This window comes from Hemicordylus capensis, chromosome 2 (genome assembly GCF_027244095.1).
Source record: "Hemicordylus capensis ecotype Gifberg chromosome 2, rHemCap1.1.pri, whole genome shotgun sequence".
NCBI lineage: Eukaryota > Metazoa > Chordata > Lepidosauria > Squamata > Cordylidae > Hemicordylus > Hemicordylus capensis.
In genome coordinates, this window is record NC_069658.1 from 367,296,027 (window position 1) to 367,323,732 (window position 27,706).

Below are 27,706 nucleotides of genomic sequence, written 5' to 3' on the forward strand. Positions count from 1 at the left end.
GTAATTAAAAAGATGACATGCTCTCAGTCATATTAGGATGAAAACTTGCATACAGAGATTACATTAGGGTGTGCTATGGCACAGGTACCTCAAATTGGTTCTCTTTAGAATTGTGCAGTATTGCTTTAATAAAAGTGAGAAGAGGGGTCTGTGCTTGACACTGCTTGTAATGCTGTAGATCCCTGCTCCACAGCAATTAGTCTTTAAAGGACTGCACACTTCCATACCTTACCATTTATGGTAATATAAATCTCATAATAGGAAGCTAAGCTAAAAGTTCAATCCCAGCAATCAGAGCAAGGGAGTTCTGTAGTTTTCACAGCTGTGAATCTGTGCTTGAATCCCAGTACAGAACAGGCTCTCACTCATTAGGATTTGACAAAAATTTCATGACTTAAGACTCTCCGAGCAAGGACCAGTTTCACAAATTCTGTAAGTACCACTTCAGAAAAAAAGTATTTTCTTCTTAGGAAATCAAAGGAATGTTGGGTTTGGTTTAAAAGAAAAAGAGCAAAAAAGTTTTTGAATGTAATATTTGAAAATCTTCAAGGCTTCTGAAAGCTGACGAGAAATCCCTGAAGGAAATGGGCTTCCTTACCCTGATGTAAATCATACAGCAACCGGAACAAATAAGCTGAATAATTTAGCACTCATGTTGTTAATACCTTGTGAACCACACAGTGGTAAGGCACCAATATAAGGGAGAGTGCTTTGCTTTAGCTTTGTTTAATGAGCGCTTTTGCTTCCACAGCTATTTTTTCAAGGGCCTCCGTATATTTCGCCTTCATATTCCAGTTTGTTTTCAGTGGGGTAGACATTATTTTAGATCCAACTGAATTTGATAAACCTTGTGCTAAGCTCAGAAGAGAGAATCTAGAGCTCCCAATACGAGAATCTAGAGCTCCCACACCATGTAACAACAGATCTTTCTTCACTTTAACTAATATATTCGCCCCTAAGGATAGTTATGAATTGTATTAGTTAGATGCTAATGTTAAAAACAAGTGTCTAGACTAACCTTCACTTTGAACAAAGTTCACAACTTCAGTAGTGCATATCATTCTTAACTTTCATTTCTCATGATATACAATCATTTACGCATATCATTCCCCAACACATACTAAATATGTCAGCCTTCAGTATATATTTCTTCCTTTAAGATTCTGCTGTATAGGAGAATTAGTGCACACAGTAACTAAAATTGTATTTTCGCAGAACCTTCCCATGATCACAAAATAAACGGCAGCACCTTTCTGTGGTTGCAAGCATACAACAGCTCCATGGTTTAGACAGCAGGTGCATAAAGGTTCTATAAAGACACCTGCTTTAGTTAGCATGAGCAGGGTTCAACTTGTGCCAGGGTCAGCCATGACCCTGGAAGATGGTTACTAACCCCTGGAAGTGCTCCCAAACAGTTTCAAAACGCATATTCAAAATGCAGTGATGAAGGGAAGAGCTTCTAACTCAAAAGGTGGCATTTCCAGCCAAACTTAAGCCTGGACTACTCTTTTGCTGGACGTTAAACACAAAGTACATATGCTGCAATGAGGCAGCATGTGCAGAGTAAGCTGAAAATGGTAATGTTCATCAGTTTGTGCATAGAGCTGAAGACCTAGAGAGGCCTTCTTTCTTCCAGAAGCTGTGATGTGAAGATTGTCAACCAGCAACAGGACTCTAAGCACAGGTCTTCTATGAGCTAGGGAGGCCTGCATTTGTATTAGAAACCACAGGCTTCATGTGGACCAGGTACATTATCAGCATTTCTGTTCTATCTCTCCCACTATCCCTATAAAACCTGCTGCATGTAGCCTAAAATACTCTGTTTCAGACTTTGCTTCTGCCTTATGCTCTAGCCTGCATCACAAGCAGACAAAAACATACACAGATCCAGTACCTTGGCTTCCTCAGACTTTGTAGCTACTTTTCACCCTTCACTTGCCTTCTCTGTCGGTACAGGGCTTCCTTGTGGAATTTGACCTCCACTGGAACAATGTATGTCAATAACAGCTAGGAACATTTTTGGAGAATGCAACATACGAAACTAGCATGTAGACACTGTGTCAAACCAACGTGGTAAAATGCTGGACACAACAAAGCTTCAGATTCTTATTCCTTCCCTCTTGTGAGACCTTGGCTCCACAGAGGGATGTAGGGCTCCTAATTCTCACAAGAAGCTTTTTACTCGGAAAAACATTTAATGCCTGGAACTGAAATGCAGGGCTAATTTAGCAATATGTTGGTTTGAACTCTTGTTTTGCTTAAAGTGCAGGAATATATCACACATCCTGTGCATCTTTTATAATCATAGGGATTAAAAGATTAAATACAAATTTAAGCTTCCAATAGAAGAGGTCAAAACAAGGAAGGAAGAAAATAAAGTCAAAGCAAGATTTTAGCAAAGGAACAAAAGGTCTGAGCACATGAATTATAACCTTCTGCCCAAGATACTGGCAGTAACAGATGTGGTTATCCTTTAGTCCCTGAAATTTAGAGCAACACTTCATTGCAACATGTTATTTTCACCCGAGCATCTTACAAAAGTAGTTAGGGGTGAACTATTTTTGGAGAGCCTACTGGGCATAGTGCTCTATTCCTTCCATTATCTGTCACATAAGGTTGATTTTTAAGACAGCAACACTAGACAGCAGGGCACCTATACAAGGTAACAGATCAAATAGCTTTGAGAAAAAGGAGCGTGTCTTGCACTCCAATTCAAATAATAAGTGTAGAGCAAGAATTCACTGTTTTCTTTGCCACTCGCACATGGCTTGGCTCATGATAAGTAATGACAGGGCCATTCACATGACCTACCAGGTGGGGGGAAAGCTTTCCAAACACTCAATGGGAGCCCAGAAAGTGCTCCCACATTACCAGCCTTGCTCCATGCAGCAAAGGCATGGAGCAGGGCAGGTGGATCTGAGGCCGGGACTCGTTGTCCAGGCTTCTGTGAATCTCAAAATGCATTGCATGACACACACAAAGCACTAGGGGATTCCAATGCTCACCTCTGTGACCACTGGAGCTATACATAGCCCCAGCAAACACACAAGCAGTTAGCACAGGCTAAGGGAGTGCTCGCTCTCTTAGCTTTGGCCAACAGCCAGGTCTGAAAGTGGGGTTAGGCAGCACTGCTGTGCGGGAATCGGGCCCGATCCCAGTGGTTCTCACATGCAGCCTAACCGTAGCCCATGTTAGGCTGCATGTGAGAACAGCTTCACAGTATGACCCTGTGAAGCTGACCTAGGAAGGAACATAGGAAGTTGCCATATACTGAGTCAGACCATTGATCTATCTAGCTCAGTGTTGTCTACACAGACTGGCAGCGGCTTCTCCAAGGTGGCAGGCAAGAATCTCTCAGTCCTATCTTGGAGATGCCAGGGAGGGAAATTGGAACCTAGATGCTCTTCCCAGAGCGGCTCCATCCCCTGAGGGGAATATCTTACAGTGCTCACACTTCTAGTCTCCCATTCATATGCAACCAGGGTGGACCCTGCTTAGCTAAGGGGACAAGTCATGCTTGCTACAACAAGACCAGCTCTCCTCTCCCTGGAAGATTAACACACTAAATTGGCATTAAATTAAAATGAAGCCACAGAAAATTAAAATGGCTAACTGGACAAAGAGGCACCTTTTAGTGGGGTGATTCTCTTTATTTAGCAAGGGGGAGAGTAACTGGCCTTATCCACCCCCAGCACAGTATCTCCAGTGATTGTTGCTGGTGTCTATCTTATGTTTCTTTTTAGATTGTGAGCCCTTTGGGGACAGGGAGACATCTTATTTATTTATGTATTTATTATTATTTCTCTGTGTCAACTGCTTAGGAAACTTTTGTTGAAAAGTGGTATATTGTTGTAAAAGCCAGATAAATGTTCTGTAAAACCAGAACATATTGAAAGTTCTGGCTGAGTAAAAAGGTTTTCACTTGATGGTTTTCTATCCATTTTAGTTATCTATTTATATCTATGTAAACCACTTTGGGAACGTTTTGTTGAAAAGCGGTATATAAAGATTTGTCATATTCATATTAGTTTGCTCTAGAATCGGAGACATAACCACAGAGGACTCTTACTGCACCACCACCACCACAGGCAACAGCTCTCTTTCAGTAGAAACAGAGCTCTGGCTGTCAATGTTAAAATATATCTTACAATCTGAACTCAAATTCCAAGCAAAATCACCTCCTGGTCACAACCCACAGCATACAAAGAGCATGCACAAACAGGGCTGATTCAGAGATATCTACTAGTCCTCTCAATCACATGTGGGAGGAGTATGGCTGTGCTTATGAACCCCCCACCCCACCCCACTTAATCACATGGGGGAAGCTTTTGATGAACCACCAGGTAGCAACAAGATGGGGATGAGAACTGGGTGGCTCACCCTCCCCCATGCTTTTAGGTTGGTAGTTCAACATCCCATGTAATTCAGAGAGTCTACAAGAAAGTTTAGAATGCAGAATCATTAGAAGTCGCTTCAGAGATTTCTAATTTGCTAGCACATCAGCTGTACTGATAAAGGAAGCATAGAGGCTCCATCTAATACAGAGCTGAAAATGATTGCACTGTAAAGTTTATTGCTTCCATTTTAATGGGCATTGGTGCTTCATATATTTATGTGATCAAACATTAATATTGGGAATGAAGTTTTATTTACTATTATGATGACATTTACTATTCAATGAAGCATAAATTATGCTTCAGACATTGTGCAAAATGATCTACAATATTGCTTGCCCTATACATATCATGCACACAAACCTACAGACAGCAGTCAGCAAGCCATGAATTGTTCTGGCAGTAATAACATAAATACCAAAATGTGTGCAGTTCATAACCAGTTCCCAAGGCCTAAGTGCCTGTGTTACAAGTACACATGTGTATGTCTGTAGCAGCAGCAACTTCTGAAAGGACCACGAGGCATATTTTCATATTCCCCAAAAGCCATTTGTCCCCCTGCAGGGTTATAGTTACATGCTTTGAGGACAATTTGAAGCAGGGAAGTGGGGCTGCCAGGCCAAACCCTTTTACTACCCACTGCTTTTAAAAATCCCCCTAGCCATTTCCCCCACATAAACTAGGATTTGCAAGACCAAACCAGAGTTTAGACAACAACAGGGAAGGCATGTTTTGGAAGTACATCTCATACTTGCCAACATGGCCCTATTTTCCCATTCACTTGAGTGGGAAAATAGGGAAACATTGGTAGGTATGACATCTTTCCTATCACCATTGCTTCTCCAAATTACTTCTCAAATCTTTCCCCTCACTTGTTCAAACACAGTAGCAGTAGTTGCTAGGGCAGTGGTTCCCAACCTGGGTTCCTCCAGATGTTGCTACAATAAATTGTAGCTGGGAATGATGGGAGTTGTAGTTCAGCAACATCTGGAAGAACATAGGACTATAGGAAGCTGCCATATACTGAGTCAAACCATTGGTGTATCTAACTGAGTACTGTCTTCACAGACTGGCAGTGGCTTCTCCAAGGTTGCAGGCAGGAATCTTTCTCAGCCCTGTCTTGGAGAAGTCAGGGAGAGAATTTTGAACCTTCTGCTCCTCCCAGAATGGCTCCATCCCCTAAGCAGGATATCTTACAGTGCTCACACTTCTAGTCTTCCATTCATATGCAACCAAGGTAGGCCCTGCTTAGCTAAGGGGACAAATCATGCCTGCTACCACAAGACCAGCTCTCCTCCCAGGTTGGGAGCCACTGCCCGAGGGATTTATTTTGTGTTTAGCCTTGTTCAGGTGCTATATAAACTGAGAACAGTGTACAGTGTTGTACACTGAGAACAATGTTCATTGAGGAAAATGTTCAGCATCCCCTAAAGCATGTTTGGAAACCTCACCCTCATGTCCCACTCTATTGCAGCATTTATCTGCAGGGACCAATGGTGTACTAATGGAGAGAGTCTTCTCATGATCGGAATGCTGGGGCACCCTAGTGTTCCAATAACAGAAGCAGCTCTCTGTGAGCATAGCATTGGTCTGTGCAGGCAAACACTCTAACCATTGAGAGCAGGCACTGGGTTTCAGAGCCCATCAGCATGAAGATGGGGCTTCCAGGCATACTTTGTGGGGCACTGCCCACAAATACAGTGTTGCCACTTTGCATAATAAGAGGGCTTGCATGTGCACGCATCATGTGGTTAAATCCTCAAGCTACATTAACAGAATTAATCTCACTGGTAAATATCTACTGAGAAAATATTCCTATGTGCATAAAGACCATGTATTCCCAGTTTTTCTGTTTCACACATGTTCAGGTTATGGACTTTATGTATACAAGAAATATCAAACTGCTAAACAGTCTCTTCAGGACTCTAAGTCACAGGCTGCACATGTTTACGCATTTTTAGAACTGGTGGCTGTGATGTTTTAAAAATAGTTAACCTCCTTATGCAATTGAACTTTCTTGGATTATTTGCTGAAGTTCTTGAAACATTTCCAGGAAATACCACTTCATACTGATGGCTGGCCAGTTAGTCAGGAACGGCCCTTATTCCACATCAGATAATATGGAAAACATGGGCAATGATTCTGAAATACATTAGGAGGATTATGTATTTTCTTACACAAGAAAATAGTAAGATACTGTTTCTAGTAGAACAGCCTCTTTCTATGGCCAGCCTCTCTCAAACATCCTTGTTTGTAACTGTTACTTCCCAAGGGCAATGAAGAGGTTGTATCTCCTGCATGCAATATATGCACAGATTCCAGATTTTAATAACTATAAATCTTTAATCAATTTAATAAATCTAAATTTTAATAACTATAACAACTAATGTAAGCAGGAGGTAGGACACCAAGGTATGAGCTGAAAGGCCACGTGAGAAGCTTTCATGTACTGATGATGCTTCCCTTCATATGTCAGTTCCCTCCCTGCAGCCTCCTGAATAATCACTCTATTCTAGGGAATCCTCTGATACAACCAAGGAGCTGCAGTCAGAAGATAATACTGGGGGAAATCTCCATGCAAGAGGGCTTAAGCACACACATGGGTTTTGGAGGCAAAACCACAGTGCTGTAGAACTCTGAGGAATTTCGAGGAGATCAGCTGTTCTATCATCACAGCAGCACTTTTTCATTTCTGAAATAAAACAGAAATGATGTCTGACTGCTGTGATTGTATCCATGTCCAGACAAACAAATTTACATAGAAGGTTCTCCACCTGACCCTAAGAGGGACTGAGTGGGAAAAAAACCACATGTGTGACATGATCCTTGGAAGTGCCATCAGATCCCGCTTGCGTGTGCCACAAGCAGGGTGAAAGAGAGAACAAGGTATATCAAGTGACACATACTTATAGGATAAAAGCTTTTGGCAATAGAAGGGATGTGGAAGCAGTATTTTATCCAGTCTTGCTGAGCAAGTTATTAATGCTAATTTAACAGGCACCTCCACTTAGTGCTTTAGGAAATCTGGTTAAGTCATGATTCCTTTCTATAATGGAAACCATTTCCTGTTTTTATACACTTCTGTTTATTTTTGCCCCCACACATCTGCCTCCCAATGTCATTCTCAAGGACTCACATCCACATGGTTATAGGAATGTCCATCACTGCCCAAATCCCTAATCATCAGGTATCGGGGGCTAATGTCTTACTGCCATTTCAAAATGAAAGCTGCTTCTTGGGAAGATCAAGGAACTCTCTTTGAATTGCAGTTATTTGCTTCTCTTGAAACTTGCTCTTTTTTGAAACCACCAGAGGAATTCCACTTGTATTTTAGGAATTCATTGGGTGCCCCTTGAAAATACTTAGGTGTTTTTCCTTGGGAGGAACCCTAAAATGAACTGTGAATTTAACCTTTTCAGTGTTCTACCAACTCAAATATTTTTGGGTGAACCTTTTAAAGTTAAATACTCTATTGGGTCTCAAGCTTAAAAGTGAAGCAAAGTGTTAGCCAGTGTTAAGTGTAAAAGTTACTACTATTGGACAAAAGTAAACATGTACCTAGAAGAACTATGCTAGATGGGATCTCTAATTTTAGTATATTAAAAAGTCAACACAACACTTAAAGTTTTATTCTACTAACCTAACAGAATGATGTAATGGAAAGAAAGAAGCACTGCCATTTATCCCTTTCATAACAACCCTCAAATGAGTTGGGGGGGGGGACAATTGCATAAGGAATTGACATTTGTATTTCTAGGTGATCTTGAAATGGCAACATTCTTGATAATTGCTTTCAAGATGCAAATAGTTCATACAATAGTTCCATTAGTCACAATAAATAGGATCTATTCTTTTACTTCAATGCTTTGCTGATCTGGGACATTTAAAGGACTGTAATCTAAACAATATGGCAAATCAAAAGTTACTGTGCAATCTTTCCTTACCTACACAATTAAAGGTGAGAATAAATGCTTATTTTAATTAGATTATCCCATCTATACTTTAGAAATGTTTTAAAATGCATTTGTAAGAACTGGAATATAACAGACAAGAGTTGCTAAGGCACTCTTTTTAAACTTTAAGGACAAAACAGTGTACTACTCTTCCACACTGACTGGAGATAGTACATACACTTTGCATTATGAGCAAGTTAATAGCTCCTCATGAAAGGAAATTTATTTTTAAAAAATTTTATTTTTACATTTATATCCTGCTCGTCCTCCAAGGAGCCCAGAGCGGTGTACTACATACTTGAGTTTCTCTTTCACAACAACCCTGTGAAGTAGGTTAGGCTGAGAGAGAAGTGACTGGCCCAGAGTCACCCAGCTAGTTTCATGGCTGAATTGGGATTTGAACTCGGGTCTCCCCGGTTGTAGTCCAGCACTCTAACCACTACACCACGCTGGCTCTTTTTCCCTTCTGGGAAGTTTCCCTTCTGAGGTGCATCCTTATATACATACATTCAGAAATGAGTCTGCTAAACCAGGGTTGCCAGAACCTAAGGGGTATATTTGTGAGTCAAATGGGCCCTAAGCCAGAATTTGGATTTTTAAAAGCCAAACCTAGCCACCTAGTCTGCTACAGCAGCACACTCACTGCAGATGGGCATATATACCATCTTCTCCCTTTGACAAAGAATATAATCTTTTTCCAGATGGGGGCGGGGTTGTGTAAAGCTGGATTTGCATAGCACTGATTGACCTTTGTATCAGTCAGAAAAACCATTTCCCTTACTTTCTCGGAATGGTATTCAAAATACAAGACACAGAGGAAGAAAAAGAAAAAGCATGCATTGAACACGTGCTTAGACAGAAAACCACATAAAAGCTTGGGGAAATAAGCCACATGCATGAAGCAGACAATTTGCCTGAAGTATAGGGTCAAGATATCTTTTAATCCAGAAGCTGTACATCCAACAATATAGAACAAAGGTGAGGAAAGCAGAGCTTACTCTACAACTCCTCCACCCACACCCCTGGTTTTGAGATAGGTCTCTATACAACCCTGGACTCACGTTTAAAACATAGGAATTTTTATATTTTCTTTCGATAGTGCCATGCAAATCTATAACACAGATTCGGTAAAAATGAAGGTTGATGTCCAGTCTAACACTGCACACAAATAATGCTTCATGTGTGCAAAAAGAGAGGGTGATTTCCCCCCCTGATCTCCATTCCCTCAGCAACATTCTGTGCCTCCTGAAAATATATCCCTGAGGGTTGTGGGGTCATCAAGGACATATTTTTGGAAGACACCAAGGGCTGCAAAAGTAAGTGGTGGGGGGATTGGTGAAAGTTGTTCCTCCCCACTGCACATAAAATATTATTCAGTGCACAGAACATTAGTCTGCATGTCAGCCAGTGTACAGAATACATAGTTCAATTTGTTAGTGGACAAGAACGTTGAATAAAACTCTTCTAGGATTGTTAAAGTTTCTACAGACCTCATCTTTACAAAGTCTACAGAAAGTATTAAGGCCTAACAGTTTTGCAGGCATAAAGCCAATATGCTGATACTAATTCTGCTTGCTCCTCAATTAACTATATTGTTCTTCTAACAGAATGCTCAACTTGAGATTTAGGCCAGGAACATGCAATGTGTGGCTTTCCAGATGTTGCTGAACTCCCATCATCCCCAGCTGTAATAAACTGTGGCTGGGAGTGATGGGAGTTGTAGTTCAGCAACATCTAGAGAGGCACATGTGGCCTACCCTCAATTTAGACCATATGCCTGTGCTTTTATCAGCATTGCACTGATAGATCATTAATCATGCTCATTTGGCTTTAAAACAGTGGGTTGATAATAAGGGACTTCTAAACTCAATTTCTGTTGACCAAAGCAATAAAACAATTCAGTCTCCTTCAAAGATATCACTGAGGTCTAGAATGACCCTTGCTTTAAAGGATCTTCTAGGCCAGGCCTGGACAAGCTGCCAAGCCAAGAAGCTATGAATTGCATTCAGCACCGAGTATGCTGTCTGCCTGGGACTAGAATAAGGAAAGAAAAGCAGCAGGCTAGGCCACAATACAGAACACTTTTGGCTCGGCAGTCAGAAGTTGTGCAGGTTTGTTCCCTCCATGACTTTACAGAAAATATCGGGCAATTTCTCTTAGGAGAGCTGTTTAGATTAAACTTCTCTGATGCTTTTCAATTTGAATTACATCCTGGATTTGGGACTGAAACTTCCTTGGTCACCCTGGTAGACTACCTATACCAGGAACTATATAGGGGAAATGCATCCCTGTTAGTTCTGCTGAACCACTCAGTGACATTTGATGTCATCAACAATAGTATCCTTCTGGACTGCCTCTCAGGTATGAGGACTGATGGCATATTTGAGTGGTTCTGGTCCTTTCTTGAGGAAAGGGTTCAGAAGATGGTGCTGGGGAACTTCTGCTTGACCCTTTGGCCATAGGGCAAGGGTTCAGTTTAGGCTCCCATGCTCTTTAAAATCTACATGAAACTGCTGGGAGAGGTCATCATGAGACTGGGGCAGACGACTCTCAGTTCTATCTCACTTTGTCATCTGATCCTAGGGAGGTGTTGGATGTTCTGAACAGAGGACTGGAGGCAGTGATTGGTTGAACGTGAGCTAGTAAACCAAGACTGAATTCAGACAAGATGGAAGTGCTGTAGAGCAGTAGGAGTCAATGGACAAGGCAATTCAACCATTTCTTGTGGGGGTAGTAGCATTCCTCTTGAAGGAGCAGGTGGGACTGGGAGTACTGCTGGACCCAGCTCTGCTTTTGGATGCACAGGTGGAAGGGGAGGCTGAGGTGCCTTTACAAACTTTGGCTGGTGTGCTAGCTTTGCCCCTTTTTTCTTGAAAACACAGATCTGGAATGGCTTAGTTATGTCACAGCTGGATTACTACCATGCGCTCTATGTGGGGCTGCTGTTGAAGAATATTCAAAAACTTCAGCTTCAAAATGCAGTGACTAGAATTCTGTCCAGAGCTGCTTGCTGGGAACATATTGTGCCCATTATGAAAGAGCTGCACTGGCTGCTGAATTGTTTCCAGGTACATTTCAAGGTGCTAGTTGTCACCTTTGAAATCCTTAACAGTTTGGGTCCTGGATACCTGCTTCCTAATGTTTCTGCCCACTTGACTAAGTCATCAGAAGGGGATTCTGCCTCATGTGCTGACATTGAGAGAGGCTTGATCATCATGGATGTAGAACAGGGTTATTTACCCCCAGGCTTGGGAATGCTCTCCCAATGGACATCCATTCCCTGGCTTGCTGCTTTTAAGAAGCAAGTAAAGTCCTTGCTGGCTGATTCTTTTTTGCTGCATCAGTTGCTTTATTGTAGTACTAGTTTTAATTTTAATTTAATGGATTTTATTGATGTATTTTAATTCTGTAAGCCACCCTGGGATAAAATTTATGAAAAGGGTAGTATAAAAATCTAACAAAATAAAGTTCTTCCCAGATTAAGAAGATTGCCCCCCTTCAATATCCCCAGACCTTGTACATATGAACTGCATGTCACACGTGCATGCACACACAGAGAGACCAGTGGGCTTACACCTTTGCTGATGGAGAGGAGACAGTGTTTCTCAAGATCTCTGTTCAGATGTAGAATCAGAGAGCTTGAGCAGACCTTGTGGGCCATCTAGTCCAATCCCATGGTTGATGCAGAGAATCCAAAGCTAGACTATGTCCAATGGCTGTTCAAACTCTGCTTGAAGCCCTCCAGAGAATGACAGCCCACATGTCCCCTTGGCAATTGGGTCCTTTGTTGATATCAGGGAAGGATCACTTCAGGGATACATTCCTCTTTAATGAGGAAGTCACCTTTCTGCAACCATACTTCAAAGTGGAGCATCACAGTACAATTCCTTCTGGACTTCATGTGGATAGCTATATAATATCTATGACTGCATGCCAACTTTCAGTACAAATTATGAATGTCCTTCTGTTGACTGGCTATATTTTGTCTAACTTCAGCTCACGGCAGGTTCAAATGATACGGTATATAATGCATTAGTGGCTGCTGGCAGACTTCCTACACAAAGTACCCATCATTGCTATAAATACTACCAGTGCTTAGATGACATTGCAAAAGCACAGTTCTAATGAAACAGAGCTTTAGGTGAAGTACAATGAGTTGTCCTCCCCTACACACCCTCAGCAATTATGGCATTTAGCAAATACTTTTCATATGTTTTCACTCTTTAGTGCCATTGAAAATGTGTCATCAATAAAGGTTCTACATACATTTGAAGTGTACTTGTTATTCTAGCTGTGCTGAACTAAGCACCCTAAAGTTCATGAGCTTATAAGTTACAAGCCTTATAACAGGTCAACCAATGATCACTAAGCAAATAAATTACCAACATGTCCTGTTCCCAACAGCTCTTCCTATATCTGCAAATAAGATACATTAGACTGGCTTCATTGGAAAGCTGGTACATAGAGGTCTGAGCATCTGACATTTGGCTGCTAATGTCATGCTTGAAGATATGAATTAAGCTAATTATTTGATATCACATGCTACATACTATTTGATTTATTTTAGAGCTTTAGTTCAAGCAAAACAAGTATTCGCAGGATTTTGTCAAACCAGGATAATGTCAAACATGATTACTTCTTCTTTCTTTTTTCTTTTTATACAGAAATAAAGGCAACAGAATCCATCACAAGAATCATGTTGGGGAAAAAGCTGGTGACATCACAGAAAAGAGGGGAGCCCAGGGCAGCCTGCCTGGGCTTTGGAATGGTGGCTTGTTCAATGATTATGTATTGCTTCATCCTGATTGTCATCGTTCCATTATACAGGAGGAGGTGAGCTTGTTTAACATGCACACATTTGGTTATCTTTGTCAGTATTCAACACCATCCTCCATTCTTTTAGACTAGAGTGCAGTGCATTCTGGGTTGTAAAGCAACCACCAAGTCCATTTCGAAGCTTAAGATTTAATGATGTAGTCCCAATTTGGACATTACTGGACAATTATGCATGTCCTATGGTGGAGTCTTGAAAAAGCACCTCTCCCCAAGAAATACACCTAACAAAATACAGGAGTGGGAGGGGATTCACACTAAGGTCCATATGTGAAATGGACTCATTCTTCTCTCTCAGAATTGGGGGACCATGTATAGATCTTCATGAGGCCCATATCACACATTCCTTCAGGTTTGGGGGAAGGAATTATGTACACTCCCTCTTGCTTCACACAAATTGCATAGCTGGCTTAATTGTAGTACATAGCTCTGGACAATAATGTCTCATCAGTTCGAGGGTTTATTGCACTTAGGAAGCAGTTGTTTATTAGCAACCCATCTATATAGACCCTCACTGCTAAATATCTATGCCTAATGAAATGTCCATCTACAGACACATTAACTTGAAATCCATGTTGCTTAAATGGTGAACTTCTGGAAGGGTTTATCCTTGTTGTCATGGCTACAATCTGAACAGTCATGGTATTCTTCATAGTGACAGCTATAACATTTCTAGTTGGCCACAGTTATTAGTTAAATATCCGGTACATCCAGTGAGCTGTGCATGTCACGAAAAAAGGAATTGGCCTTAAAAAAAAAAATCAAGTCTGGATCTCTCTATTTCACGTTTCATTCTCCTATATATTTAATATGTGAAGGCTATTCATGAATAATATTTACTGCTGTTTGAGGGGGGAAATATACTACCACAAAAGTAACATGCTTTAACACTAACAAAGACAGACTTCACTGTGCTGGGAAACTAATACCAGAAACCAATGAAAACCTACAAGCAAAGCAAATGAAAACTTGCTAATGTTCATTCCAGTGCTTGAGTTATAGGAGAAGAATTAGAAGCAGTGTTCCCTCTAAGGTGTGCACACACTCACAAGTTTTTTTAAATGTCTGCTCAGTTCACTGTAGAACCCATTCAGGTTGAATCATGAAGGCCCCACTCTGAATACATGTGCACACATACTGCTGCCCAGAACAAAACTCATTCTGCACAGAAATGGGGGGTGGGGAATAGAGAACACACTAATTAGGAGGCCCTTAAATGAACTCCATAAGCCCCTCATTTTGAGCAATATCATACACTTCTGTAGTCTTGTCTCTAAAACAAGTCTCAAATGGGCCAAGCCCTTCCTGCCCCTCATTATGCAAGCTGTGGTTCATTCATGCAAAAAGCCCCATTAACACAGAAGCATGAACTGTATGTAAATTGGATTATTTAGCTCTGCTGAGAGCATTACTCATATGAGGATTGTACAAATGTGGCAAACACACACACAACAGAAGATATTTTTCATACACTGCTGCTGCTGCTTCTATGTACATCCCAATTTCAACACAAGTTTCCAAAGCGGTTTACACAGAAAAAGTAAATGAATACGAGGGTTTCCTGTCCCTAAAGGGCTCTCAATCTACAAAGATATATAAAGCAGACACCAGCAACAGCCACTGGAGGAATCTTGTCCTGTGATTGGATTATCCAACTCCCACCCATTCAACAGGAGAATCCCCTCCATTCTGGAACCTGATAATCCTTTGCAACTTCAAGATTATACAACATCATCTCATTTACACACTGTTAGAATACTCCCATTACCTTCCCACTGCACATCTACTCCCAGTGCTGCACTGTTGAGACATATGAGCTATTTGGTCCTCAAGTACTCTTAGGGGTGTACACAGAACCGTACTGGACAGTTTGGTTCAAATTTGAACTGAACCACCAGTCTGCGAACTTGTTTGGTTTGTGCAGTCGAAGCAGGTCAAACCTGTTCAGCCCAGTTCAGGTTGATATGCTTGTAAAGGGGAATCTGATAAGGATTCCTCTTTACAAGAAAAGGAGATTCCAACATCTAAAAAGGGGTTGAAAGGACAGGCGGGTTATACCGCTTTTCATTAAAATAATCTCAAGGCAGTTTACATGTAAAATGACACAAGAACTAAAAACCATTTTAAAAACTACACAATAAGAATTCAAATTGAATATAAAAATATAAATCTAATTTAAAAGTTTAAAAATTTGTACAAAAAGCTACAAACTGGCAGCAAACAGGGTGCTCATTTAAAAGCCTGGCTAAAAAGCCAAGATTTTACTTGCTTTCTGAAAATTGTGATGGCAACTGGGGAGCGGAGGGCTTTAAAGGTCAAAACCAGCACCTTGAATTGGACCTGGAAACAGATTGGCAGCCATGATGTGAAACAGAATCCGTGATGGAATCCGTGAGAGAAACAGAATCCAGCCGTGATGTGACTAAGGCGTGGGTAACTGTGGCCAGATCTGCCTTCTTGACAAAGGGACGCAGCTTGTGCACTAGCCGTAGCCATGCAATGGCACCCCTGGCCACCATCTCCACCCCAGATTCCAAAAGCAGAGCTGAGTCCAGAAGTACCCCCAAGCTGTGCACTTGCTCTTTCAAGGGGAGTTCAACCTCATCCATAACCTGTAGAATCTGCACATCCTGATTCGCTCTCCTACAGACCAACTGTACCTCCATCTTGCCTGGATTCAATCTCAGTTTGTTAGCCCATATCGAACCCATCACTGCCTCCAGCCCCTGATTCAGGATGCCCACTGCCTCCCTAGCATCAGGTGACAAGGAGAGATAGAGCTGAGTGTCATCTGCATATTGCTGATAACTCAGTCCAAGTCCCCAGATGACATCTCCCAGCAGTTTCATGTAGATGTTAAACAGCATGGGGGACAAAAGCAAACCCTGCAGGACCCCACAGGCCAATGGCCATGGAGCCGAGCAGTAGTCAACTAGCACCACCTTCTGAACCATTCCCCAAAGAAAGGACTGAAGCCACTCCAAAGCAGTGACTCCAATCCGTATACTTGAAAGGTGGTCCAGAAGGATACCATAGTCGATGGTATTGAACACCTTTGAGGGATCAGCAGAACCAACAGGGACTCACTTTCCCTGTCTAGATCCAGGCATAGGTGACCCATTAATGAGACCAAGGCAGTTTCAGTCCCGTATCCAGGATGGAAGCCAGATTAAAGCAAGACTAGATAATCCATATCATCCCAAATCCTCTGCAACTGGGACACCACCACACAGTATCACCTTGCCCAAGAAGGAAGGGTTAGAAACCAGTCTATAGTTCACTAGGTTGGAGGAATCAAAGGAGAATGCTTTTTTAACAAACAAACAAACAAACAAACAAACAAACAAACAAACAAACAAACAAACAAACAAACAAACAAACGTCTTAACATAAGAACATAAGAACAGCCTTGCTGGATCAGACCCAAGGCCCATCTAGTCCAGCATCCTGTGTCACACAGTGGCCCATCAGATGCTGCTGGAAGCCTACAGGCAAAAGGCAAGGGCATGCCCTCTCTCCTGCTGTTACTCCCCTGCAACTGGTACTAAGAGGCATCCTGCCTTTGAGACAGCCTATAGCCCTCTGACTAGTTGCCGATGACAGACCTCTCCTCCATGGAGTTATCCAAACCACTCTTAAATCCATCCAGCTTGTTGGCTGTCACCACATCTTGTTGATTATGTTTTGTGTGAAAAAGTACTTCCGTTTGTTGGTCCTTAATTTCCTGGAAACCAATTTCATTGGACGACCCCTGGTTCTAGAGTTATGTGAGAGGGAGAAGAATTTCTCTCTATCCACTTTCTCCACACCATGCATGATTTTATAGACCTCTATCATGTCTCCCCGCAGTCATTTCTATCATGTCTCCCCGCAGTCATCTTTTTTCTAAACTAAGAAGACCCAGGTATTGTAGCCTTGCCTCCTAAGGAAGGTGCTCTAGGCCCCTGATCATCTTGGTTGCCCTCTTCTGCACCTTTTCCAGTTCTGCAATGTCCTTTTTTAGATGTGGTGACCAGAATTGTATGCAGTACTCCTGGTGTGGCCACACCATCATTTTGTATAAGGGCATTATTAGCAGTTTTATTTTCAATCCCTTCCTAATGATCCCTATTCAATCTTCCTAATGATCCCTAGCATGGAATTAGCCTTTTTCACAGCTGCTGCACATTGAGTTGACACTTTCAATGAGCTGTCCACCACGACCCCTAGATCCTTCTCCTGGTCAGTCACCGACACCTCAGATCCCATCAGTGTATACTTAAAGTTGGGGCTTTTCATCCTTTTCATCCCACTGTGCATCACTTTACACTTGCCAACATTGAACCACATTTGCCATTTTGTCACCTACTCCCTCAGTTTGGAGAGGTCCTTTTGGAGCTCTTCACAATCCATTTTGGATTTCACTACCCAAAAGAGTTTGGTATCATCTGCAAAGCTGGCCACCTCGCTGCTTACCCCTACTTCTAGATCATTTATGAATATATTAAAAAGCAGCAGTCCCAGTACAGACCCCTGGGGGACCCCACTTCTTAATTCCCCCCATTGTGAAAACTCTCCATTTATACCAACGCTCTGTTTCCTGTCTTCCAGTTAGCAAGCCACACATGTACTTGTCCCCTTATCCCATGACCACTAAGTTTCCTCAGGAGTCTTTGATGAGGAACTTTGTCCAAAGCTTATTGGAAGTCCAGATATACTATGTCAACTGGATCACCCTTATCCACACACTTGTTGACACTCTCAAAGAACTCCAAACTCTTCCTCCAGCATCATTCTAGCCATTGTCCGAGTTGTTTCATTGCCCTCATCCCCGAAGAAAACCAAGGAGCAGAACAGGCTCCACCAAGCCAGAGATTAGGGCATTTAGGAGCAACTGTGTCTATAGCTGGGCTGCTTCCACATTCCAGCAATTCACCAGGGCTTTTACAGAACTGCCAGTTCAGGACACTGGAAACTTCACGAGGGCCGTCTGGAAACTGAGTGGATCCATAAGCCTCCAAAAGTAGACCATTTTAATTGGTCCACTACCCCTGCAGAGGGTAGATGAACCAGTAAAACTAAGCCCCACCAGATGATGTCATAATGTCCATGACAAGGGGGTTATCTCAAAATTTCCCCACCTCCAGTCATTTATTCCCTGGACAGCAAAAACCAGATTCAGATCTATGCCCTGCCATATGGGTAGGGCCTGATGCCATTTGAGGTAGGCCCATGGTTGCCTTTACAAGCATAGCCACCCAAACCGGTTGAACCGAGTCCAGTTCAAACTCAGACCAGCCCCCTTTGCGGGGAGGCAAGGTGGTTCATGCTCAAACCAGCAGAACTGGCCTGGTTCAAATCAAACCAGGTCCAATTCAAACTGGCTCTGCACACCTCTACCATCTGTAGCCTCATAAGTCCAATTTCTCTACCTTCTCATCACTGCTCTCAAGTTCATAGCACAGCCCTCCATATGCTTGCCTTGTTTTTGATGTCCAAACTGGCTCTGCACACCTCTACCATCTGTAGCCTCATAAGTCCAATTTCTCTACCTTCTCATCACTGCTCTCAAGTTCATAGCACAGCCCACAATATGCTTGCCTTGTTTTTGATGTCCAAGGAAGTTTTACTTTCCAACACCCACTTTCCAACACATAACTCACAGCAATTTGCCCACTTCTTTCCCATATTAAAAAATGTGTAGGCATGTTCATCATAGATCCCACCATGAGATTTTCCATGACAAACCATGAATCCATTCTCATTTACTACCAGAGAATCTACACTGAGAACACCTCAGAAACAATAAAACCCAGTACCCCATGGGTTAGCAACCCATGGGGGGGGGCGGGTTGGCACCCTCTGTGCACTACACCACCACTCACTCTGGGCCACCCAAGTGCAGTTATGGGGCTGCTGAAACCTCCATTATTCCCTGTGGAGAAAAACCTTAAAGATGCGTAATCACAAAAACAAATCACAAAAAATCAGCCCTTTGCCCAATTCCTTTGAAATAATTCTGGTAGCTTCCTTGCCCCCATTGGGCACTACCACCCACCATACTCCACTCTGGACCACCCCTCTGCCCCCCACCCCGATGTGAAGCAATACATTTGCTGGAATCCCCATTATTCCCTATGAGGGGAATTTTTAAAAAAACTTCAAAAATTCACAAATAGTCGCAAGAGTCTCCAATTGCTTTGCTGTTCAGTAGATTCACTCCTCCCAGTTTTTTGTCCCTAGGTACTCCACATAGGGAATAATGGGCAATAATAAAAATTTCAAAAATTCATTAAAAATCATAGGAGTGTCCTATTGTTTGGGGGGGTTGGTGGTAGTTGGCACCCATGGGTGCCTACCACCCAACCCAGTTTTGGAGGCTCAAACTGGTTTGAACCAGTTCAAACCAGGTTCAAATTCAAACCAAAGGGGGGTTCAAGAAAAATCAAAACCAACCCTCCTCACCCCAGTTCGAATTTGAACCAAACTAGGGAAACCGGTTTTGTGCACACTCCCAAAGGACACCACCACTGCCATACATTCCCATAAAAAAAATAAAACACATATCACTTCCCCCAATGTTTTCAGAGATGTAAATAATTCAAGTGAATTATTCAAGATTATTTGATTACATAATCGTTTTTACTGCTGCTTCTGTGTGTTTTTATCTGTTGTCTTGTTTTTTATGCTTGTTTGATATGTTTTTAGCTTGGTGTTTTTATTGCTTGGTGTTTTATTGCTTTTATTGTATGTTTTAATTTTTGTAAACCACCTTGGGGTTTTCTTTTAACGAAAGGCAGTATAGAAATGTAAAAATAAATAAATAAAATAAATAAAGTGTCAGAAGTACATGAGCTCCAGTGAAAAAACTTGTACATCATGAAGAAACTGCAGAAAAGTCTATCCAGCTGTATAATCAAATAACAATTATCTTTATTCTTTTGAGTTGAAATGAATAAGGGGATAAAGAATTATCATAAATGCAATTCCAGTTACATATATTGTTGGATTTACAATTAATAAGGGGAGTGGAGAAAACAAGGCGTACATAGCCAGGAATCAAGGATCAAGGAAAGAATCAAGGATTCAGTTCACCAGCCCGACAAAAAGATCTTAGTGGTCCGATGGTTCTATTTACATGTGTGCTGTTGTGAAGAAACTACACTAGCCTGCCACATTGCATAAACATGCTTATTTACCTGGAAGTAATCCCCATTGAATTCAATGAGACTCACTTCTGAGTAGGCATCCATAAGATTGCACTGTAATTTAAGTACCATTCTTTCATGTAGTCTGCTGTAAACAAAACTAGGGATGTGCATGAACTGAAGACTAGGAATGTACATGAATTAGTTCATGCACTCCTGGGAGGTGAGGAGGCTCCTTTAAGGGGTAGTGAGGGTGCTCTTACCTGCCCTGCTGCTTCCCCCCACTGGTATTATCCCCCAAAGTGTCAGTGTAGTGTGTACCTGCTTGCAGCCCCACTGAACGTTGTACCAGATATGGCCAGTCTGCAGTGGGGTAAAGCGGGGGAGGGGGGTAAGGACACCCTCCCTGCCCCTCAAAGGACCCCCATGCCTCTGAGCTGGCTCAAATGCCGGACTTCTGAACCAGTTCAGTGCTGTACAAAAGGAGCACTGAACCGGTTCTTGCACATCCCTAAACAAGACACGTGCATGCCCCACTTTGAAGCAATCATGTTACAATTGTCCAGACAGCGGTACTTCTGTTTTTAAAAAAGTGGGGATGCATGCAGTCATAAGGAAAGCAGAAGGAGAAAGAGGCTGCTTCTGCAACAGGCCTCTGCCTATGGGGAGAGCCCAATCACCACGGCAAACACTTCGAAGTTGATTTTCACCATAGTGTTTAGCTGCCATGCAGGGAAGCAGGTCAGATGCACTTGTCTCCTTGACTGGGCTCTCCCCATAGGAGAGCCCAGTGGCATAGGCAGCCCTGCTCACTCTCTGATTTTCTCCCTTGTGCCTTGGATCCTGGCCATAGGAAAATGTAGAGGGGGAGGGGGGCTGCCTCCACAACTGGGCTTTGCCTACAGAGAGAGTCCAGTTAAGGAGGCAAGTGCACCTGACCTGCTTTCCTCCATGGCAGCTGAACAGAGAAAAGCAGTTTGGAGGCACTTGCCTTGGTGATTGGGCTCTCCCCTTAGGCACAGTCCAGTTGTGGAGGCAATCCCTCATTGCCCTTTGCTTTTCTCTCTCATGGCTTGGATTCCTCCGTCATGGTTTGTCTCCAAGCCTTGAAGAAAGCAGCAGGAAGAGGGCACCCTCTTTGAATGACTGGGCTTTCCTTACCCCACCTACCATGATAGCACAAGGATTGAGGCTGCAAGGTAGGGAATGGAGGAAGGCACTTCTCTCTGTTCATTTTGCACTCATCACTGATTAGCAGATGAGTGCATTTCCAGAGGCCTGGACATACAGTAGCATTAAATTTATTGAGCATATATATTGCAGCCATGGAATTCCAACAATAGTTAATTTTTTTTTATTTTAGAAGTATTAATTGTTGGTGAACGTGCAAAAAATATTGGAAAATAATTGCTAGATTTCTATTATTATTATTATTGCTACTCAGTCAGACAGGTGTTATTGACTGGTTTGTTTTATACAGACGTTGAGTCCTTCCCAAGGACCTGGGATGGCTGAATTTTATTATTGATGTTGTTGCTGTTATTATAGATATTGTTGCAAAATATAGGCTGTTCCCAGTAAAGTTGCTTTTTGTAACTGGCTGATGCTGATTTCTGTGGCTCCTATGGTGTTGAGGTGCTCTTCAAGTTGTTTTGGAATTGCACCTAGGGTGCCAGTTACCACTGAGATTATTATTATTATTATTACATTTATATTCTGCTCTTCCTCCAAGGAGCCCAGAGCGGTGTACTACATACTTGAGTTTCTCTTTCACAACAACCCTGTAAAGTAGGTTAGGCTGAGAGAGAAGTAACTGGTCCAGAGTCACCCAGCTAGTTTCATGGCTGAATGGGGATTTGAACTTGGGTCTCCCCGGTCCTAGTCTAGCACTCTAACCACTACACCATGCTGGCTCTTTGTCACCCCACCATCATATGAAACACCCACCACCATTGGCAAATGGAATATTTAAATATGTGAACTATGTACTTGATTGAAGTCTGAGCTAAATCTTTGGAGTGAGAAATTTTCATTTGTTTTTGCAGTGTCTGGACCAAAAGAGGTTTATGCAAAGTGATGAACACCAGCATCTATGAAAACGTCCATTACCCATTCATTGAGGATTCTGAGGAGAATACTTTTCACTATCCATGTCTGGAAGTCCAGGTCAATTTGACTCCACTGGGACAGGTGGTAATGCTCTATCACACAGAGAAGACCGTGTACAAAAACCCTAAGGTTTGAGTTCTATCCATCAGAAATCCTCTTGATACCCAATCTTTGATTGCACAGCTATTTAAAAGAAGAGTCGGTAATCCAAAGATCCAGATGCTCATGTACGAAATATGCATTTGCTTCCCTTAGTCTTAGGGGCAGGGGTGGAGACAGCAAGAAGCATCAGACTCTTACATGATGTTTGCCATTCCCAAATTTTGCTACCCCTGGATCAGAGGAGGGATCAGGCAAAAGAGAGATGTTTCATGCACCATGCATGTGTTCTGTCAGGTTATGCAATCCTTGATTACTATTATAAAGCTGGAACTAATGTTTCTCCAAAGTGAAATTCAAGAGAGAATTCCATGATTCCTCTCATGGAAAAATGAACATTGGAGAATTTCCCCTGGTCTCTCCATGAAATCTCTGAACCGGGGATGATGTTACAAGCAAGCAGCAAGTTCCAGCACAACACTGTCCCATATACATGCATTGTATGCTTACCAGAGATGCACAACCCAGTGAGCATTTGTCTGTAGATGCTCATTTGTCTTTATGCCTATGAGACATAAAGAGCCAGGCAGCATACCAGACTCAGAGCCTTTTTATGCTGACTGCAAGGACTATCTGCACGAGTAAGTGCTTTCAGGTAGTCAACAGCTGAACACCAGACAATTTATAATCTACCCATCTTGCATCTGATGAAGTAGGCTGTGAATGTTTATGCTTAAAACACATGTTAGTCTTTAAAGTGCCACAAAATTCTTGATGAGTTACCTGGCATCATTACAAAATGAAGTCAAACGCCTTCAGCTTCAATTCAAACTACCTACAATGCCCCATCAAGGCAGCCTTAACACAAATATGATTTTCTCCCCAAAAGGGGATTTTTTCAGGTTGAGTTGTTTTACACATTCGTTCATTTTATTTTGGACCTCATTTGTTATTAGTTTTGGTATCTTGCAGTAATTCATAGTCAAGCAGGGAGTCATTTTATTTACGCTGAAACCTAAAATTATCTTGATAATTGAGCAATTAAACAAATTTCCCTAAGCTTAACAATTACTTCAGAGACATGAGCAGTTGCTTACACTTTCTGTCTCAGGCACACAAGCACAATGTGGAAGAGAGATAATAGCAAAGGAGCATTAATTCTCGATGGGATTGCTTCTTTTAAGTAGGTATTCACACATTTAGGAGACAGCTTTTATTTTTATAAAAATAAGATGCTCCAATGACCTCAGGGAACATAACTTGAGAAAGGCAAATCACAAGTGTTCTATTCAGTATAATATCAGGTAGTAAAGACACCATAGTTATCTGGATTGCTAAATGTCTCATAAATTTCAAGACCTCTCTGATAAAGTAAGCAAAGTGTGCCATCAAGTTGATTTCGACTCCTGGTGCCCACAGAGCCCTGTGGTTGTCTTTGGTAGAATACAGAAGGGGTTTACCATTGCCTCCTCCCATGCAGTATGAGATGCTGCCTTTCAGCATCTTCCTATATCGCTGCTGCCTGATATAGTAGCAGCGGGGAGTCGAACCGGCAACCTTCAGATTGTTAGTCAAGCATTTCCCTGCTGCGCCATCGTACTGAGGTCCCAAACACTCCTTAGTATTTATATAGCATTTTCTCCATGTTCTCAAAGTCACAGATGTTCTTTCATAAAACCTTGCTACCAATCTGAAATGTAGGCAGCAGAGAGGGAGCTAAGGTTGGGGCTTGCCTAAGGAAACCTACGGAGTGTTTTGGTGGAGACGATATTTTAATTGGTATGACTTCCTGCCTTGGTCTCTTAAGCACTGAATATTCTAGGTCCATCTTAAATGTAGTACCAGGCATGTTAAAACTGCTTAGTGGTACACAAAACTGGCTTCACATTTAAATTGGGCTCTTATTTTGTTCATTTATTATTTGACCACAGTCAAATACATATCAACATACTGTTGAAATGGGGGTACCCATTGAAGTGTTCAGACAAATCTGTGTAGATTGGGAGGCAGCATTTCTTCCCCTGAATCCATGTCCTGGCAGCCTCAATTGCAATGAGAACACCTACACAGATTATAGTTTCTGTGTACACAAAGCTGATGGCCACAAGGAAGTCTAGGGCAGGTGCAATCCCACTTTCCCTTCATGTGTTCATTTTACAGTTTCTAATCACATAAAAAGGGCTTTCCTGTCCCGCTTGCAGGAATATATTGGCCCTATTTAGACCTCCCCACTCACATGTTCACTGAATGCTGAGGGATCATACTCCAACCATGTGTTGTGATGAAGATCTAAAGAGAGCCTATCCATGTGTAGGGTCCACTTTCTGGCCTTCATCCCAAGATGTGGTGATGAGGGACCAGGTGGGCATGCCAACATGAGGGGCAAGGCTAGCATACACAACCCTGCTCTTCATTTATTCACTGATCACATGGATAAGGGAGGTGTGAACAGGACTTTATTTTAATTTTGTCACCTCCAGTTTTTCATAGTAACCATTATATCAATAGGCAACTCACCCTTTGTCATGTAGTGAAGTATGCTGATAACTTGTATTACTGTGTATGACTAGAAGATATCCAGAAGTACCTTTAGAAATCAGCCATAAGTCAAACCTATCAACATTTCAGAGAGCGGTACATACATTAACACACAATAATGTGTTGGAATTCAATACAGCAATATACAATACATTCAAAACTAGTTTATGTTGTGCATAGAAATGATGGGCTGTAGCAACAGACCTATAAGGAGGAAGGCCTCAATGTACTGCTTATCCTGCCACTGGAACAGCTGCTAAAACCAGTATCCTGGGTTCTTTGTTTTTACAGTGCTCCTACATCCCCCCAGATGGGGAGGATTATCGTGAAGCTCAAAAGTGTGTGGAATCAATAAGAGACATGCTCAGAAAGCAGCCAACATTTGATTGCCATTATGATCCATCAAGAGAAGAAAAAAGTGCCATTTTTGAGAGATTATATCGTCCAGAACATATTAACTGTGCTTTTATATGGTCAACTTTAATGTTGATTGGTGGTGCCTTGATTGTTATTCTGGTGAAACTAAATCAATATGTTGCTGTGCTTTCTACTTCGCAAAAACGAATAGGTAGATAGCATGGTCCCAATATCGGCCTGTACTTTATGTTTGCTTATCTGTATCTCAGGGAAGCTAGGTCCACTCTCTCAAGTTTATACACTTAAGATTAAGAAGACATATGAAAAACTCAATATGGTTCCCAGCTAAGAATCCATCAAATCACATTGCTTTAAGCACTATTTGAGAGGCTTGTCCTCAAGTATTTTGTTCATGTTACTTGTTTAGAATTATGCTATGGTCAGATATGTGGGAAAACACCTCGATTTTATTTTCATGTGCATGGTTATACTGACTATACATATTCTCAGATCATTTTAATAAGCAGCGATTGTCATAAGCCAACTCAGCACAGAGTGATTCAAACAGGCATAGGCTTGAGTCCTCTGCAACACTATCTGAAGGCTAGTTGAAATTAATATCAATTCCACAAGAAAACAAAGTATTTCTCAAAATTCTGATACAGCATCCTTTTTGCTGGGGGAAATGCACATGGGATTTTTATTTATTTATTTATTACATTTTATATCCCGTTCTTCCTCCAAGGAGCCCAGAGAGATGTACTACATGCTTAAGTTCCTCCTCACAACAACCCTGTGAAGTAGGTTAGGATGAAAGACAAGTAACTGGCTCAGAGTCACCCAGCAAGTATCATGGCTGAATGGGGATTTGAACTCGGGTCTCCCCAGTCCTAGTCCAGCACTCTAACCACTACACCACCCTGGCTCTCATAGGGTTATGGCGCCAGGCAAGTGATCAGTGAAATATCAAACTGATCATTTATTATTTGACACGTATACCAATGAAATGCACCACTGTCATCCAATATTAGAGTAGAATTTAGTGGCCTACATCCAGACTAGCTCTGCACTGGTACAGCAATATTAACTTCCAAAGGCTGCACCACTGTGGCAGGAGGGGAAGGGGTAATTTTTGGCAAGCTTCCTTTTATGCTAAGCCTACTCTGGTTTCATGAAATATCCCTTAGAACTGGCTTTAGAGGAAAGGCGATCACTGAAAAAAATCACTCCTTCCAGTCATGAAACAGCACTGCCTTTATCTAGAAGTCAGTAAAGCTGGATCTGCATAGGCCTGTTCTGGATGTCAATCCATGTCTACACAACCATGAACACAGACACTTATGGAGGGGAGGGCATCCCCAGCTGACAATATTAGGGATGTACAGAAGCCAAGGGAAGCACAGCCAATTGTGGGAGCCAAACTTCCAACTTCCACCTGAGCCAGCAACTACAACAGGAGCTTTCAAGTGCCATCTAGGATAATGCTGTGCATCCAAGTGATGTTCAAGGAAGCAACATAGATATTCCTGCTGCTGTCCCTCTATTCTGTCACCATCACTGCAACAGTAGGCAGTTTTGTACAGACAGTCCAGTCAGCAAAAGCCTACCCACTGCAGCAGTGGAGACTAAGTCAGGCAAAAGAGCTCCCTTGGCAAATCACTCATTCCATATTGCGAAAAGCAGCTGAGAACAAGGCAGCAAGCCAAGCCATGGATATCCAAGCAATGGCTTAGACAGAATTTTCAGAGGCTGCTGGGCAACATGCTTACTGGACTTTTTACTCTTTAGGACTGGACTGAATTTTTATTTCACAAGAAGATTTCAGAGGAAAAGTAGGGGGTTGTGGGGACATTTTGTGCGCTGCTTGTCATCTGTTCTCTCTCTGATCTTCAGCCACAGCAGTGCACCAATCTTTTTTAAACATATGGGCTTCCTCAGACAATTCAAGCAAGTCAAGGATTACACTGGGTACGTGTACGATGTCATCATGAAACTCATCAGAGCTGACTATGTGGCATCATCATGCAATCAAATCAGAATGAATGGGTGAACATTTGCACCTTTTCACATTTTACAGATCCCACCTGAGGAGGGAACCAATGTGGGGGAGGAACAGGATTTCATAAAATGTGTTTTAGTTCACTCTTTTCCCCGATATGTTAGTACAAGAGCATATGAATAGCTACCTATGTGGTTTTTCTCTCTATATTTTTTTGCAAAGTATTAGCCAGCGCTTAAATAAAGCTGTTTCCCAAAATGTTTTATTATCTCATGTGTCAGCATTTGTCAACTATCA

General features: G+C 42.0%; 1 protein-coding gene across 1 annotated transcript; it reads left to right on the forward strand.

The window, feature by feature from the left end:
* The first annotated feature begins 300 nt into the window (after window positions 1-300).
* KCNMB1 (potassium calcium-activated channel subfamily M regulatory beta subunit 1) lies at window positions 301-27,671 on the forward strand. The gene is made up of 4 exons (XM_053298641.1): window positions 301-432; window positions 13,012-13,180; window positions 22,353-22,545; window positions 25,345-27,671. The coding sequence occupies exons 2-4, from the start codon at window positions 13,044-13,046 to the stop codon at window positions 25,627-25,629; spliced, it is 615 nt and encodes a 204-aa protein (XP_053154616.1). The 5' UTR covers window positions 301-432; window positions 13,012-13,043; the 3' UTR covers window positions 25,630-27,671.
* Window positions 27,672-27,706: the final 35 nt, after the last annotated feature.

Coding starts and splice junctions, on each gene's coding strand:
- KCNMB1 (XM_053298641.1), top strand. CDS start 13,044: ATGTTGGGGAAAAAGCTGGTGACATCACAGAAAAGAGGGGAGCCCAGG. Junction 13,181..22,352: donor GTTCCATTATACAGGAGGAG/GTGAGCTTGTTT, acceptor TTGTTTTTGCAG/TGTCTGGACCAAAAGAGGTT. Junction 22,546..25,344: donor CCGTGTACAAAAACCCTAAG/GTTTGAGTTCTA, acceptor TTGTTTTTACAG/TGCTCCTACATCCCCCCAGA.